Source organism: Macaca nemestrina, chromosome 3 (genome assembly GCF_043159975.1).
Source record: "Macaca nemestrina isolate mMacNem1 chromosome 3, mMacNem.hap1, whole genome shotgun sequence".
NCBI lineage: Eukaryota > Metazoa > Chordata > Mammalia > Primates > Cercopithecidae > Macaca > Macaca nemestrina.
This window is the reverse complement of record NC_092127.1, coordinates 137,531,423-137,545,886: the sequence shown is the minus strand read 5'-3', so window position 1 is coordinate 137,545,886 and position 14,464 is coordinate 137,531,423. Positions and strand designations below refer to the sequence as shown.

Sequence of the window (14,464 nt, the reverse complement as noted above, 5' to 3'; positions counted from 1 at the left end):
CCTGGGCGACAGAGTGAGACTCTGTCTCAACAACAACAACAACAACAACAACAACAAACATTCATTTTTTGACTTAGTTGTTGAACTTATTTCTTTGCATTCTGGGAAACTAGGTAACTCATTTATTTAGGCCTTCAAATCACAGTACTTTGTTTATATGCAACACGTTTTTGTATCCTGGATTACATGCTATCTTGGTCTCTAAAGAGAGTTGAAGGAGGAAGGAGAAATAAAAAGGATGGAGAATGTGGTCAGAGAGGTTTAAGGGCATATGAAGAGGCAAAATTGTACAGAAATCCATGGAATTTTAGCTCAGTGTTACTTTCCCAGCAGAGCCTTGCTCTGTGCTTTTCCTTCTCTCTACCTCAACTATTAGTAAGAGAGGGTTAGTAAGGGTGCCTGTTCCTACTGGTTCTATGTACCATGTAAAATTTTATAATGACATAACAACTATTAGTGGAACATGGTGGCTCACGCTTGTAATACTAGCATTTTGGGAGGCTGAGGAGGAAAGATTACTTGAGGCCAGGAGTTTGAGACTAGCCACATAGTGAGACACCCGTCTCTACCAATACTACTACTACTATGACTCCTACTCCTGCTACTATCAACTATAATTCACTGAACAGTTTCTAATGTATCAGATTTTTTTCCTTGAAGATATGTATTGTTGGGGATCATAAAAACTATGTAAGTCATTGCCATCACATTTTATCAATGAGGAAATTGAGGTTCAGAGAGTTAAGTAGTTTGTCATTCGGTCACTGGGTGACACAGATCCAAATTGAACAGACTGAACAGATTCCAAAACCAACTGTACATAATATTCCAGCTCTGTTGTCCCACCTAGAGGAGTGTCTACCTTGAAGGGAGTCTGGGACCAAGTAGGAAGAGATGAAGCCACTGTGGCAAGTACATTAGGAAGAGATGTCTAGGGCCACATAGGTGTTTTCTCACTTAGCCTACAACTAGCGTCAGCACAAAAGCCCAGATTTTTTTAAATCAGAAATTACTTTTTGAAGTATGTTTCAATATGGCCAAAAAAAAAGGATCATCATGGTGAACTGAAACTAACAGGTATAATGTCACGGAGACAATTATTTTTGAGGTTTATCAACACATGTTAAGCTGCCATTTAAAAGAGATAGCAAGTTGACTGGGTGCGGTGGCTATTGCCTGTAATCCCAGCATTTTGCGAGGCCGAGGTGGATCACCTCAGATCAGGAGTGTGTGACCAGTCTAGTCAACGTGGCGAAACTCCGTCTCTACTAAAAAAAAACAAAAAAAATTAGCCAGGTGTGGTGGCAGGTGCCTGTAATCCCCAGCTACTTGGGAGGCTGAGGCAGGAGAATCGCTTGAACCCGGAGGTGGAGGTTGTAGTGAGCCAAGATCATGCCAATGCACTCCAACCTGGGGGAAAAGAGCGAGACTTTGTCTCAAAAAAAAAAAAAAAAAAAAAAGAGAGAGAGAGAGAGAGATACAGTCAAACACATTGAGAAATACATATAAAAATGGATCCCCTAGACTGAAGAGGAAGACACAAGAAAGTAGGCAGGAAAAAAAAAAAAAAAAAAAAAACCTCCCTCAGAACAACTAGATTACAAAATAAAATTACCTGAATACAACATTTGAGCAGTGATTTTTCATTGATATTTTCCTAGAGACCAATTTAGTAGTTTTAAATAAAATATTTGAAAGTTCTCTCTATATAACTGTATCACTAATAATCTACAATGCATGATGCTTATCATTACTATAAAAATTACAATTTTAAAAATGTCTTTCTTCATTTTCATTCGCCCACTCTTATTAAATTAAATAAAGTTAATGGTCATCAGGAAATCTTCCTATACTACTGAATGCCTTAAAGTCTTAATTTGGAGAATACATGTTGACCTAGAAGGAATGCATTCCAAAATTTTCCTTTCCATCACAGCGTGTGTCTTTTTATGTGTTGTGCCAGATAAGTAACTACAAGTTTATTTTGTCCTGTACAGAAGACAGGGAGGACTGTCCCAGCTGCAGGCTGTTCTGTGTGGGAAGAGAAAAGGCTGATGCTTAAAGGCCCTCCAAAGGAATCTACTTAAGCCTCATACCAGATTTGGGAGGACTGGTTATACCTGCCTAAACCCGGCACAGGAAAAACAGCACTCAAGCAATTCCTAGCTTGGGGTTACTAGGAATACAAGTATTACCTTGTGACTCTGGTGTAACTTTGGTCTATTTTTCTCTTAGCAACAGCTCAGCTTGCAAACTAAAACATTGAGACACAACTCAGTTACATCATTGAGGCCCCAGGAAAATCGATTGTTACCTTCCACTCTTCCAAACTTAATGGTTGTATTCCGGATGCCTCATAAGCAAATGACTTGAGAGAGACAGGTGGTTGGAGGGCAGGGGAGGGGGGGTTGGGGGAGAAAAAGAAGGAGGAGAAGGAGAGGGAAGAAGGGGAGGAAGAACAGAGAGAAAGAGAGAGAGAAAAAAAGAAACAAGCAAGCAAAAAAGACAGGAAAAGTCTCCTAACCTTGAAGAGATTGGATATCCAGTGTCAGAAAATTTGGAAGGCATAGTCTTGGGAGTACTTATTTTATTTATGGTGGTAAATAAAGCCCTCAGGGAAGGTTATTAATTTATCTGTCCTATTTAGTATATTAAATTATACTACTTCACATTCTAGTGGCCTGAAAAAGTTAATTTACCACTTGAATGGCATGAATGATGAATACTTACACCAAGTCCTGGAATTTTCCAATGCTCAACAAACATTTAGTAGTTTTTGTTTAGGTCTCACTTTTTTGTTTTTATTGGTGTCTATGAAAAAGGAAAATAAAATTGTAACATTCTGTTGGGGCTAACAGGGCAGCTGTTGGCTAGGCTAAATGTCATCTTGGAGTAAGAAATACTTTAACTTAGGGCACTGATGCTGGGAGATGGAGAGAATATCAGAAAGGATAAAGGCAGGGTGGAAGTGTTGGGAGGGAGGGAGATGATGTCAAAATCCGTTGGCTTCCAGTGTTTCTGCTCTTTTTAGCTGGGGTGCAGTAACCTTCCATCTTACAACTTTGGGTTTCTCTAAACTTCATGTCTGCCTTCTCTACCAATGTTTTATGAGCTGTCACGTGGGACTAGAATAGGATTCTGAAAATTAAGAGCTGCGTTTTATTCCACTGGATATATCAGTTGCCTGGGGCAGTAAAATGATTTGAATTAGTTTTGAAATGAAATGTCATTCGTGGGAGAAAAATACACAACAATTTATTTAATTTAAACAACAGGATGGCGAGGAAGAAGCAGACACCCAAGCTACATTTCATATGTAAAATAAGACTTATGTGACTTTTGGATGCTATAGAAATAAAATTTCTGTACTGAGGGGCATAATTATCCACAAAAATCTTATATGAGGAACACAGATCAGTACAAAAACAGCTGTACCTTTTGGTTTTCTTGGAGGCATAATCTAACCACATAAGGTAAAATTGGATGCTGTTTGCTTTCTCTAAAAGCTGTGAGGATGTCTTTCTGTTCCAGAAAGTGCTTAGTGCAATTAAATGAAAATATACTGAATACATGAGTAAATTCATAAATAGAAATACAAATGAAATTTCTAAAGTAGGTCCTGGTGAGACCAAATTTTACAAATTATTAGAAGACAATGCACCTAGAAACTAAGACACTAGCTTGAAGACTTTTTTCATTTCTTTTCTTTTCTTTCTGTTTTGTTCCTTTTTTTTTTTCTTTTTTCTTTTTTTGGTTGTCATTGTTTTGAGACAGTGTCTCATCCTTGCGCCTAGGCTGGAGTGAAGTGGCTCGATCTCCGCTCATTGCAGTCTCCATCTCCCAGGCTTAAGCGATCCTCCCGCCTCAGCCTCAGGGAATAGATGGGACTGCGGGTGCACATCACCATGCCCGACTATTAATTTACCTTTGTATTTTTTGTAGAGACGAGGTTTCGCTATGGCTTCAAGACTTTAAAAGGCAACAATGACTCTTTTGAAATTGCCTGCATTATCAAATGCCTGAAGTCAACCACAATGAATGGTGACTATGGTTTCTCCATGACACTAGCAATCCTCTGAAATAAAGGAAGTTAGAATTCCAGAACACCTTTGGGTCTCTGACTCTTCCTCAGTGGCTTCCAGGAGTTTAGGTCAGCCTGCAGGCCCGACGGGCACCCCCGACACCCCTCCACACGGATTCTTTACATCTCCCTCCCTACCTTGTTTACGCTCTAAGGGGGAGGGAAATGAACAGTCAGTCAGGTGAGACCCAGCAGGGGGAGTGGTGAGCTGGTCCGAGGGCAGCCCGAATATGTCCCTGGGTGTGGGTGTGGGTATGGGTGTGGGGCAATTTGGGTGGGAGCAGCGTGGAGGCTCCCAGGACCAAGTCCTGCGCCTCTTTGGCGGGGTGTGTGCAGGAGGAGCGGGGATAAATAGGAGGCTCCCTCCTCCCGACGACATTCACGGAGCCGGCCGGCCGCCCGCCCTGGGTGTTTCCCTGCCCTGTAGCCAGGGTGCCAGCCTGGGAAGTAGTTTCGTTTCCTTCTGGCTCCGGGATTAGTTTCCAGGCACCCTCTCAGGCGCCCGAGGCCCGGGAAGGGGGCGAAGAAGGAGGGAGACTTGTCTAGGGACTGCCCGGCCCCGCAGAGCGGGTTTGATGGACCGGGCCGCCCCGGGCAGCGGCGCCAGCTCCCTGCCACTGCTCCTGGCCCTTGCCCTGGGTAAGTGGCCGTGCTGGGCACTGGAAACCATCAGGAAAGTCTGGGGCTGGAGTCGCGGGGAGGGTGAACCCTGAACCGAGCTGGCATCTGGACAAGAGGGCGCGCTCGGGCTGGCAGGCGCGGGTTGGAGAACTTTGAAGGCTGGGAGAGCGCGAGGTTAAAGATCTGGCAATTGGGCACCTGGGGCTGCACCTGTTGGAGGCAGTCCCTAGACGCGTGAGGAGGCCCGAGGGCGGAAGCGATTCCGAGGTCCTCGCTGCCAGTGCTGCAAGTAGGCCGCCAGCTGTTGCCTTGTGCACACAGCAGAGGGCCTGGCGGCGCCGGCGGGGTATTCACCGCGGTGAGGCGCTGTGCTCGCGAGTGAGGGCGGGGTGGGGGCGAGCAGGGAAACCCACTAAAGAAGCTCACGTGGGAGTATAGACCAAGAAGCATATCCTGCAGGAGGCAGAAGAACGGGAACTCTTTGACTGGAGGTGTGATCACCTGGCGTTAGGGAACAGTGCCAGCAGGAGGAGAAGTAGCAGGATGCCTAGAGCCCTCCAGAGGGTCTCTCCTGCCTCCTTAGGAGTCAGAACTCACAAAGCACAGCTAGAACTTCAGATGCCGCTGGAAGCAGGCCTCCCCTTCCCCTCCCCCGAGGAAAGGTAATGAGAAGGCTTCTAGGTAGGAAAAATCCCAACTCCTCAAAGTATGCTCTCTGCATCATGATCATTTTGCGGGGCAGGGAAGGGAACTCAGTGACATTTTCTAATCTTAGCTGGGCTGTAGACATATCTGGGTTTGGAGCATTTATGTGGTAGGAGGAGAGTCTCCACAGCTGAAGTGTCACCATGATATCACTCCTACCCTCAAGCCTGGGAAAGGGACACCACAAATGAAAAAGAACGGGAATTCCTCTTATGGAGGAAAAAGAGAGGAAGCCTAAATGAAAACTTTCATTTGACTGTGTCCTTAGAGTAAGAGAGGTGGCTAAAAAGGTACAGTGAACTTGGTTGGAGGTGGATCAGACTTAGGACCAAGGTTAGAGAAAATAAACTTATTTAACAAACCCTGAAAGGGAAGGAGTCAGTAGCAATTTAGTGGTAGAGTGAATGTGTACATTCATGAAGAAGCGCAATGGGGCTGAAACTTAACCGCAGAAATCGTCCTGATGCTTTTGCCAGCATTGCTTGCATGTAGCTGACATTCTCTTCCTCCACCATGTCTAAACTGTACAACAATCAAAGTATTCCCTGAGAATCTGTCATAGTCAGCAAGGTGCTGAGGTATGTAGGAATGGAGGTGGGGAAAGGGCTCATGAGATTCCTAAAATAAAACATGATTCCTGCCCTAGAACTTACACTGAATTTGGAAATGCAAGCCCAGCAGTGTAACCTGTGGAAAAATTCATGAAATCAGAAAAGGGAGAGAGAGGTCAGCAGTGGGGCCTGAAATAGTGGGGAAAGGCTGAATGGAGGGCACCAATGCGTGCCTTGAGGCTTGGGTAGAGTTTGCAATAGTAGAGAGGAAAGAGGGAACAGAGACCAGAGAGAAAGCATTAGTGAAGGGTTGGTGATGTGAATGAGCGTGCTTTACTGGAAAGAGCAGAATTTCTGAGAGGCAGACACATTATGAAGAACTGAAAAAGCCAGATTAGAATATTTGGAAAAGAATCAATAAGCTATTACACACACACACCATCACAGGGCTTGACTAGGGAGTGATATGATGCAAACAATGATTTAAAGGTGATAAATCTGGCAGTGAGGTGCAGTATAGGAAGGGGATGGTGCCTGTGGGCCAGAGGACCTGATTGTCTCATAGGTGTAATACGGGTATGAGCTAATTGGGGCCTAAATTAGGGTGATGTTTTAGCAGAAGTGTCATAGTAGAAATGACTATTTAAAGTCGATGGACATTCTTTCCCCTTTACTATCACACAATATTTTCTTCTCAAAACTTGTCAAAAGACAGAAATGAAAAACAAAAAGCAAAACTCTAATTTAGTGCTATTGTACGCTCAGGGTAACCTAAATGTACAACCCTCCTGTTAAATGATTGTCTTGGGAAATTGAATTTGGTCTCTAGATCCCCTTAAAGCTCTACTTCTTGCAGAATGCCAAAGGATGTAATTTGTTGGCATCACTGTTTCCATTAAGTGGTCCTATTTCTGTCACACACACTTTACTTTGAAGTCTCTTTCCTAAATTATGTCACGTGTTGTTCCATTGACTTTTTGAAAACAATGTGAGCAATAAGATGCATGAGGCACTGGTGTGTATGTGTGTGTGTATGTGTGTGTGAGAGAGAGATGGTGGAAATGCGATGAGAGTGGGCATTGAGCAGACATGAGTCCTGGTTCCAGTTCTGCCATTTCATGACTCTAAGATGTCTGTAAGTTACAACTTTCTGGGCATTGTTTTTCTCATTTGTCAAATGAAGAGGTTTCATTAGATGGTGTTGCCCTTTCCATGTTACATTCTTTTCAAAAAGTAAACAAAACAACATGTGATGTAAATTAGAAATGGCTTATGTTTATTATAAATGTAGATGCTCCTTAAATACATCTGGCATTTAGTAGATGGATCTTTACAGGATAACTTCCATTCTAACATATGCAAATTGTGTACTACTTTCTTTGGGAAATTTTATAAAGACAGAAGTGGGTTTGGAGATATAAAAAGAAGGTATGCCATAAGCAGATTATATGGTACAAATACATTTAATATAAATATAAATTATATGTTTATGTGTTATTGATATTCTTTATATGCATTAATTTGGTTTTATTTTCTAAAACCATTTAAAGGTGTTTTCTAAGTCAGTAGAAATCCTGAGCCATTTAATCTTACTTTCTCAAAAAATGAGATTTTCCAAAAGGGGCTCATATTTCTCTACTGTATTTTCTTTTTCTTTCTTTCTTTCTTTTTTTTTTATTCTTTTAGTTTTTTGAGACAGAGTCTCACTCTTTTGCTCAGGTTCGGGTACAGTGGCATGATCTCTCAGCTCACTGCAACCTCTGCCTCCAGGGCTCAAGTGACCCTCCTGTCTCAGTCTCTCCAGTAGCTGGGACAACAGGCACTCGCCACCACACCCGGCTAATTTTTGTATTTTTTTGAAGAGATGGGATTTTGCCATGTTGGCCAGGCTGGTCTTAAACTCCTGGTCTCAAGAGATCTTAGCAGATAAATATTTGTTGCTGAATTAGGTAGGGAGAGATAGGACATTCAAGTACAGAATGTCCTATCTAAGGAGACATAGGACACTCAAGTGCAGAGATGTCACATTGCGTATAACAGGAAAAACCAATACTGGAAACCAGTTCTTTTGACTTATTTAAAAAGCATGTAAGCTCATCCTAGCTGTCTCCTACACCTTTGCTTCCCCAACTGCCTACCCACACATCTGTGCCATCCCTGGCTCTGGCTATTCTCTGGCAGATTCTTGGACTCCTGGCTCTTCCTTGCTTCCAGGAAACCCTGCTTCTCCTAGCCCAGGGCCAGGCTAGCCTGGCTGATAATGTTCAGTTGGTATTGGTCAGACCAGGTGCTTTATTTTGGACTGTGTCTGGCCTGTGTCAGTCTGGATATCCTAGTCTGATTCTATCCTTGAACATGTGGGTGACTCCTGTTATTCTTTAGTCTGCTTAGAGCACCAACACCTAGGGGATGCTCCTTTGGGCAGATGGAGAAGGGGTGACATTGCTTCATAGTCTCCCTGATAGAACCCACATGGTAATTACTGAAAATTGGTAAAAAGAGCATATCTTGAGGCAGGGTCATGTAGTGGTCAAGCCTGTAGACTTTCAACCAGACCTTTGGGGCATGGCCCCCTGGTGCTGTGACTTGCTGGCTCTGAAACTTCGGGCAAGTCTCTTGAACCTACTTGGACCAGTTTCCTCACCTGTAAAACCTAATAGTAATAGGACCAATGCAATTATGTGAATTAAATGCATTACTATGTAAAGCACTTAAAATGTGCCCAAAACATAGAATAAGCATGAGTTATTATAATAGACAGTAGGAAAGCACAGGACAAATCATTAATTGTTATCAATACCTCTTAAAATTTTTTGACATTTTGATTCTGGATACTTCCTGAATGTCATCAGGTTCTACTAATTAATGGGAAGACTGTTTGTTGCCTTCATTTCTCAAATTCCTGCTCCCACTAGTTATGAAATAGGTAATAGATAAAAATCCTCAAAAACAGTTTTATTTTGACTGGTTTCATTAAAAAGGAACAAATGTAAAAAATAAAGCTGCAAAAGTAAAATGCATATCTACTCTTGAAAAAATAAATGCCTCTACAGATTCTTCTTTCCCTGCCAATTTTGATCCTAATTTTATGCAATGAAGAGCTTTACCGCACTTGCCTAGCATTGATATCAGACAAAAAAGTTAGACTGCACTAGCAGAGTAAAATAAAATATTTAGAAGGTAATTTTAATATTTTAGGAAATCTCATCAAAATCGGGTTGTCAGATTTATTTGAATTATATAAGGAATTGCCTTAATTAAAAAGAAATAAAACTGTCATTTTAGAAGAATGGATGATGATGCAATGCCAAAAGTTGTTTCCATATGTAAGAAAAATACATTAATTTAGGAAAGTTTGGACAAAATAATTTCTTCAGATGCTTAAGAACAGATAGCCGTGAATAAGTGTTGTTATTCTATAATGGTTGCCTTGTAACATTGAGAACGTTGCTTAAACTCCTTTTGTGTAATTCTCTCACCTATAGAATTTTAATAAAGGTAACTATCATTTAGAGACACAGAATTATTTTGAGGATAAAATGAGAAAATGCAGGAAAAGATTTTAGAAGAATAATTGGCAGGCAATATTCAATGTATTATTACTATTTTACCTTTGTGAATATTCAGATAACTTTTCAATTATTTCATGGGTATTTGTCTAAAAAGAACTAGAATCGGTGTTTATTAAGCCAATTGGAGTGTTAGAGTTTGTACTTTGATCAAAGGAAACTGCCATAATAGTCAGCAGTGGAGGCAGGCAAAGGAAAATAGGGCAGGAATTTGCCCACCATGGCCACGCTTTCAAAAGTGCTTTGAATTGTTTCCTTAGAATGTAAGCTCCATGACGGCAGGGGTTGTTTACAGTTAGAGCCCAGTCCCTATGTATATAGTAGGTGCTCAATAAATACTGGTTGAATGAATGAATCTCAGTGGGGATAGTCCAGGAAGTTCTTCTAGGTCAGTGGCTTCTCAGAGCGTATCACAAAGATGTTGATGTGAACTCTTCTGTTTCCTCACATACACAGTCACATCCACTCCCTCTCTCCCTGACACACACTTTCCTAGTTTTGATAATCAAAATGTAAGAAACTCGCTTTCTCCCAGAACTCTTTGTATCCTATCTTTAATGTCTTCAGATTTGCTAACGATGACTTACTTTTGATACACAGCTCCTTGCTGAGATGGCAGCTGACTGTGGTTTTGCCAAATAGGCTGACCTGGTATGCGTTTTGTTCATGAAAGGTGGTTACTGACTATCGCCATTAGCAAAACATTAACCTAACTAAATGTATAACTCTTTTGCTCATGGCACAGTACTTGGCAGGTTGATGAAAAGTACTATCATTATTTCTAAACATGTGATACTGAGGAAGACAGACCTAAAAGTTTTTACTATTTTAATTTTACTATTTTAAAGTATGTCTAATATTGTTTACAGTGTGTCTAAACTGTATTAAACATTAATGAGAAAAGCCTAAATGTAAGCTATTGTCTTTCTAGAAAGACTTACATAGGATAGAAATGTTCATTCCAAATGAAACATTGTATAATAGTTCAATCCTTAAGGAAGTTTAAATTACATAGTACGGATTAAATATGATCACAGAAAAGGAGAATTTATTACGGGCTGCAGAGATTAGGGGGAAATTCACTAATAGTGACAATTCTTTCTTGGTAGTGGTGAAGGAAAAAATGGGAGAAAAATTAAAAGGTGGACAAATTAACAAATTAATAGTTATCATTTTTTGTGTGTGTAGCAGTAAGTAGACCCAAATATCTCAAACCAAAAGTTAACTTTGTGCAGTTTTGAAGGAAATAATGTCTGGTTAAGAAAACACGATTTCCAAAATGAGGGCATTAGTCAGAATCCTGAATTCTTGATACAGTTTTATCTCTGTAGGATATCCTGGGAACTGGAGGCAGGGGATTTTATAATTTAGACAAATTCATGCTTTTTGTTATAAGTTAGACTTAAAATATTACGTGGTCCCTTATCTGGGGAATTTGTTAAAATACTCTGGAAATATCTAGACTTCCTTTTACCTTATTCCCTACAGCTTGAGGACAAGCTGGCCCCACCTTTTGTGTAAGGTCCAGATGAGTGGTTTACTGGTTTGCTGGTTTGTTTCATGTTTCTTTTTCCGTGTTCCCTAATTATGTATTGCCAGGCTTTCTTAGGTTGGAGATGGCTCATAATCAGGAGGTCCTCCAGGTTCATCTTAGGGTAACAACAGCACCTGGGAAAAAAAGACTTTATAAATGTGGGAACTAACACTGTGAAAGAATAAGTAGCTTCCCTAAAACATAGCATATGCTTAGAACTCAAATTCTGATCTTCATGACTCCGCATGTGCTTTCAACCCTACCATGTCCTGCTTTTATGCTTATTGATCTTAGGCTGTGCCAGACCCCAGCTGGTACTGGATCTGCAAAGGATTATACAAAAGTTGGTCAAGAATGCTCTCAAGTCAAATTTAAGAGGGAAGCAATTTGATTAAAATTCTTATGTTTTATATTGCTGAAGATGGCTAGCCTTTCCAGGCATATTTATATCTTAAAAAAAGAAATCTTAGTATTTCAACGGTATATCTAATTGTTATAATTTAAAGAAACAATGAAATACTTTTTTAGATGGTTGGAGGGAGATGCAATATTTAATCTTAATTCACATCAATTAAACAAGGTCAAATAACCATGAAATACTTTCATTTATTCTCTACATTTTCTTTCCTGAGGATATGTAGTATATTACTTACCTGACTCATAGACTAGAGGTATTAATTACAAAATGGGTATGGGAAGTTTAACAGTATTCATATTCAGTTGCCTTGTTTTAAAGTGATGAGCTAGTTGCATAACAGGATGAATTACTAATATAACATCTTCCTCTTTGCAAGACTGTGGATTTATTCACTTGTTTAACTATTTAGTTTTGAAGAGTTACATAAGGAGTGCCTGACCCATAGTAGGACCTCAAAACGTATTAATTAAATGAATGAATGAATGTAAGTGGCTATTGGTAGAAGATGCCCAGTCAGTAAAATGACAACAGGTTAAGTAAAAAAAAATTGTATTTCTTGTTGGCAAAACACTGACCCCAGATTCAGAGATGTGGTAGAAGGACAGGTTTATCTACCCCTTGTTATATGGGACTTGCTGCTAGCAGTGCTAGAGATTCTTTCACAAAAGGACTTTTCTTTTTCATGTAGCATTTCTTCTAGTTCTTATGTTTTGTATTGAGGATTCAGACTGCTACATGTTTGGTTCAGGGCAGATTTTACTGGTCAAAATGTAAACTTTAAAAATAAGTGTCTAAGTTGGGGAGGGAATGGCAATGGACTCAGGACACTCTCCAGTGGTTTATTTAAAAATACCCTTGAATTCTGTAAGATGTCAGATGATATTTCTCTCTTGTGTGATTACAATTGTTTTTAACAGAAATGGTTTTCATGAATGGTGAATAATCAAGTTGTTGTATTCATGGGTTTATGTTTAGCTTTAAACAGAAAAACAAACTTTTGGTGGCTCCTATAGAAATAGAAATAGCTTTGCTTTGGAGGCTGACTGCAGCCTGAGTTGTTAGTGTTGAGAATCTCTAACTTATTTAGTATTATATACAAAGATTTCATAACAATCAAATGTCTGAATTTTTTAGTAGTTAAATTTAGGCACATTACACACGGATCTTTGTTCTCTACTCTTTGGAGTGAGCTGCAAAGTCCAGGCCATCCTAGAATAGGTGAGAACCACTTCCCTCTGTCTTCTAGTGCAGAAAGCTTGTAGCACCACCAGAAAATTGTCATCAGAGCTGAATTAAGCACTTTCAGGACACTTATACTTGACTTGTTCACGATCACTTTCCTACTGAAATGCCATCTGGGTTTCTGACACTCAACTGGTCTCATCTCTTAGGGTGAGAGACACAGGATGTAACTACATATTCAGGTATCTCCTTGACCTTCTCTATAGAGTATCAATGTAGTTACTTACATTTTGGGGAAGTTTATAATTGCAAAAGCATTTTGCTACCCATTATCTCATTTGATCTTCACAATAAAAATAATAGCAGAACAGTTGTGTATTATGTGAGATGCACTGTTCTAAGAGCATAATAATTCATTTCATCCACATAACATTTATCTAACACAGGAGCTAGGTTGATATCATTATTATTCCCATTTATAGAGTAGGATATGAAACACAAAGGGATTAAGCAACTTGCCCAAGGTTCTGGCTCTAGGAGAACTATGTATGTGAGGTGATAGTTTTTTCTTAGTCCTGATAAATTTACCACAGTGATATGAGATGATAACATTAGAGGAAGCTGAAAGTGGGTAAAGGGTGTGTGAGAATTCCCTGCACTTTTCAACTTTTCTGTAAGTATAAAATTGTTCCAAAATAAAAAGTTTATTCCAAAAAAAAGATACTGCAGGAAATTCCAATTACTAGCCAGTTTAGCTATTCACCTGCTTAGAAAATAGGACTTGACACATCAAAAAATCTAGAAAGATCTCAAGTTAACACCCTAACATTACAACTAAAAAAACTAGAAAACCAAGAGCAAACAAACCCCAAAGCTAGCAGAAGACAAAAAATACTCAAGATCAGAGCTGAGCTGAAGGAGATAGAGACATGCAAAACCCTTCAAGAAATCAATACATCCAGAAACTGTTTTTTGAAAAAATTAATAAAATAGCTAGCTAGACTAATAAAGAAGAAAAGAGAGAAGAATCAAATAAACACAATCAGAAATGATAAGGGGGATATCATCACTGACCTACAGAAATACACACAAACATCGGAGAATACTATAAACACCTCTATGAACATAAACTAGAAAATCTAAGATAAATGGATAAATTCCTGGAAACATACACCTTCCCAAGACTAACTCAGGAAGAAATTGAATCCCTGAACAGACCAATAATGAATTCTGAAACTGAAGCAGTAATAAATAGCCTACCAACCAAAAAAAGCCCAGGACCTGACAGATTCATGGCTGAATTCTACCAGAAGTACAAAGACGACTTGGTACCATTTCAACTGAAACTATTCCAAAAAATTAAAAAGGAGGGATTACTTCCTAACTCATTCTATGAAGCCAGTATCATCCTGATACCAAAATGTGGCAGAGATACAAAAACAAAAAAAGAAAACTTCAGGCCAATATCTTTGATGAACATCTATGCAAAAATCAACAAAAAACTGGCAAACCAAATCCAGCAGCACATCAAAAAGCTTATCCATGACAACCAAGTTGGCTTCAACTCTGGGTTGCAAGGTTGGTTCAACATATGCAAATCAATAAACGTGATTCATCATATAAACAGAACTAAAGACAAAAATCACATGCTTATCTCAATAGATGCAGAAAAGGCCTTTGATAAAATTCAACATCCCTTCATGTTAAAAACTCAATAAACTACATATTGAAAGAACATACGTCAAAATAGTAAGAGCCATATATGACAAACCTACAGCCAGTATCATACTGAATGGGCAAAAG

At 39.7% G+C, this 14,464-nt stretch overlaps 1 protein-coding gene across 1 annotated transcript in view; it reads left to right on the top strand.

Moving 5' to 3' along the window:
- The first annotated feature begins 4,361 nt into the window (after positions 1 to 4,361).
- Positions 4,362 to 14,464, top strand: part of LOC105477384 (betacellulin) — a 50,332-nt gene continuing 40,229 nt past the window's right edge. Inside the window, exon 1 of the mRNA XM_071093505.1 lies at positions 4,362 to 4,720. Coding sequence (XP_070949606.1) covers positions 4,657 to 4,720 — 64 coding nt within the window. The 5' untranslated portion in view covers positions 4,362 to 4,656. The remainder of the gene's footprint in view (positions 4,721 to 14,464) is intronic.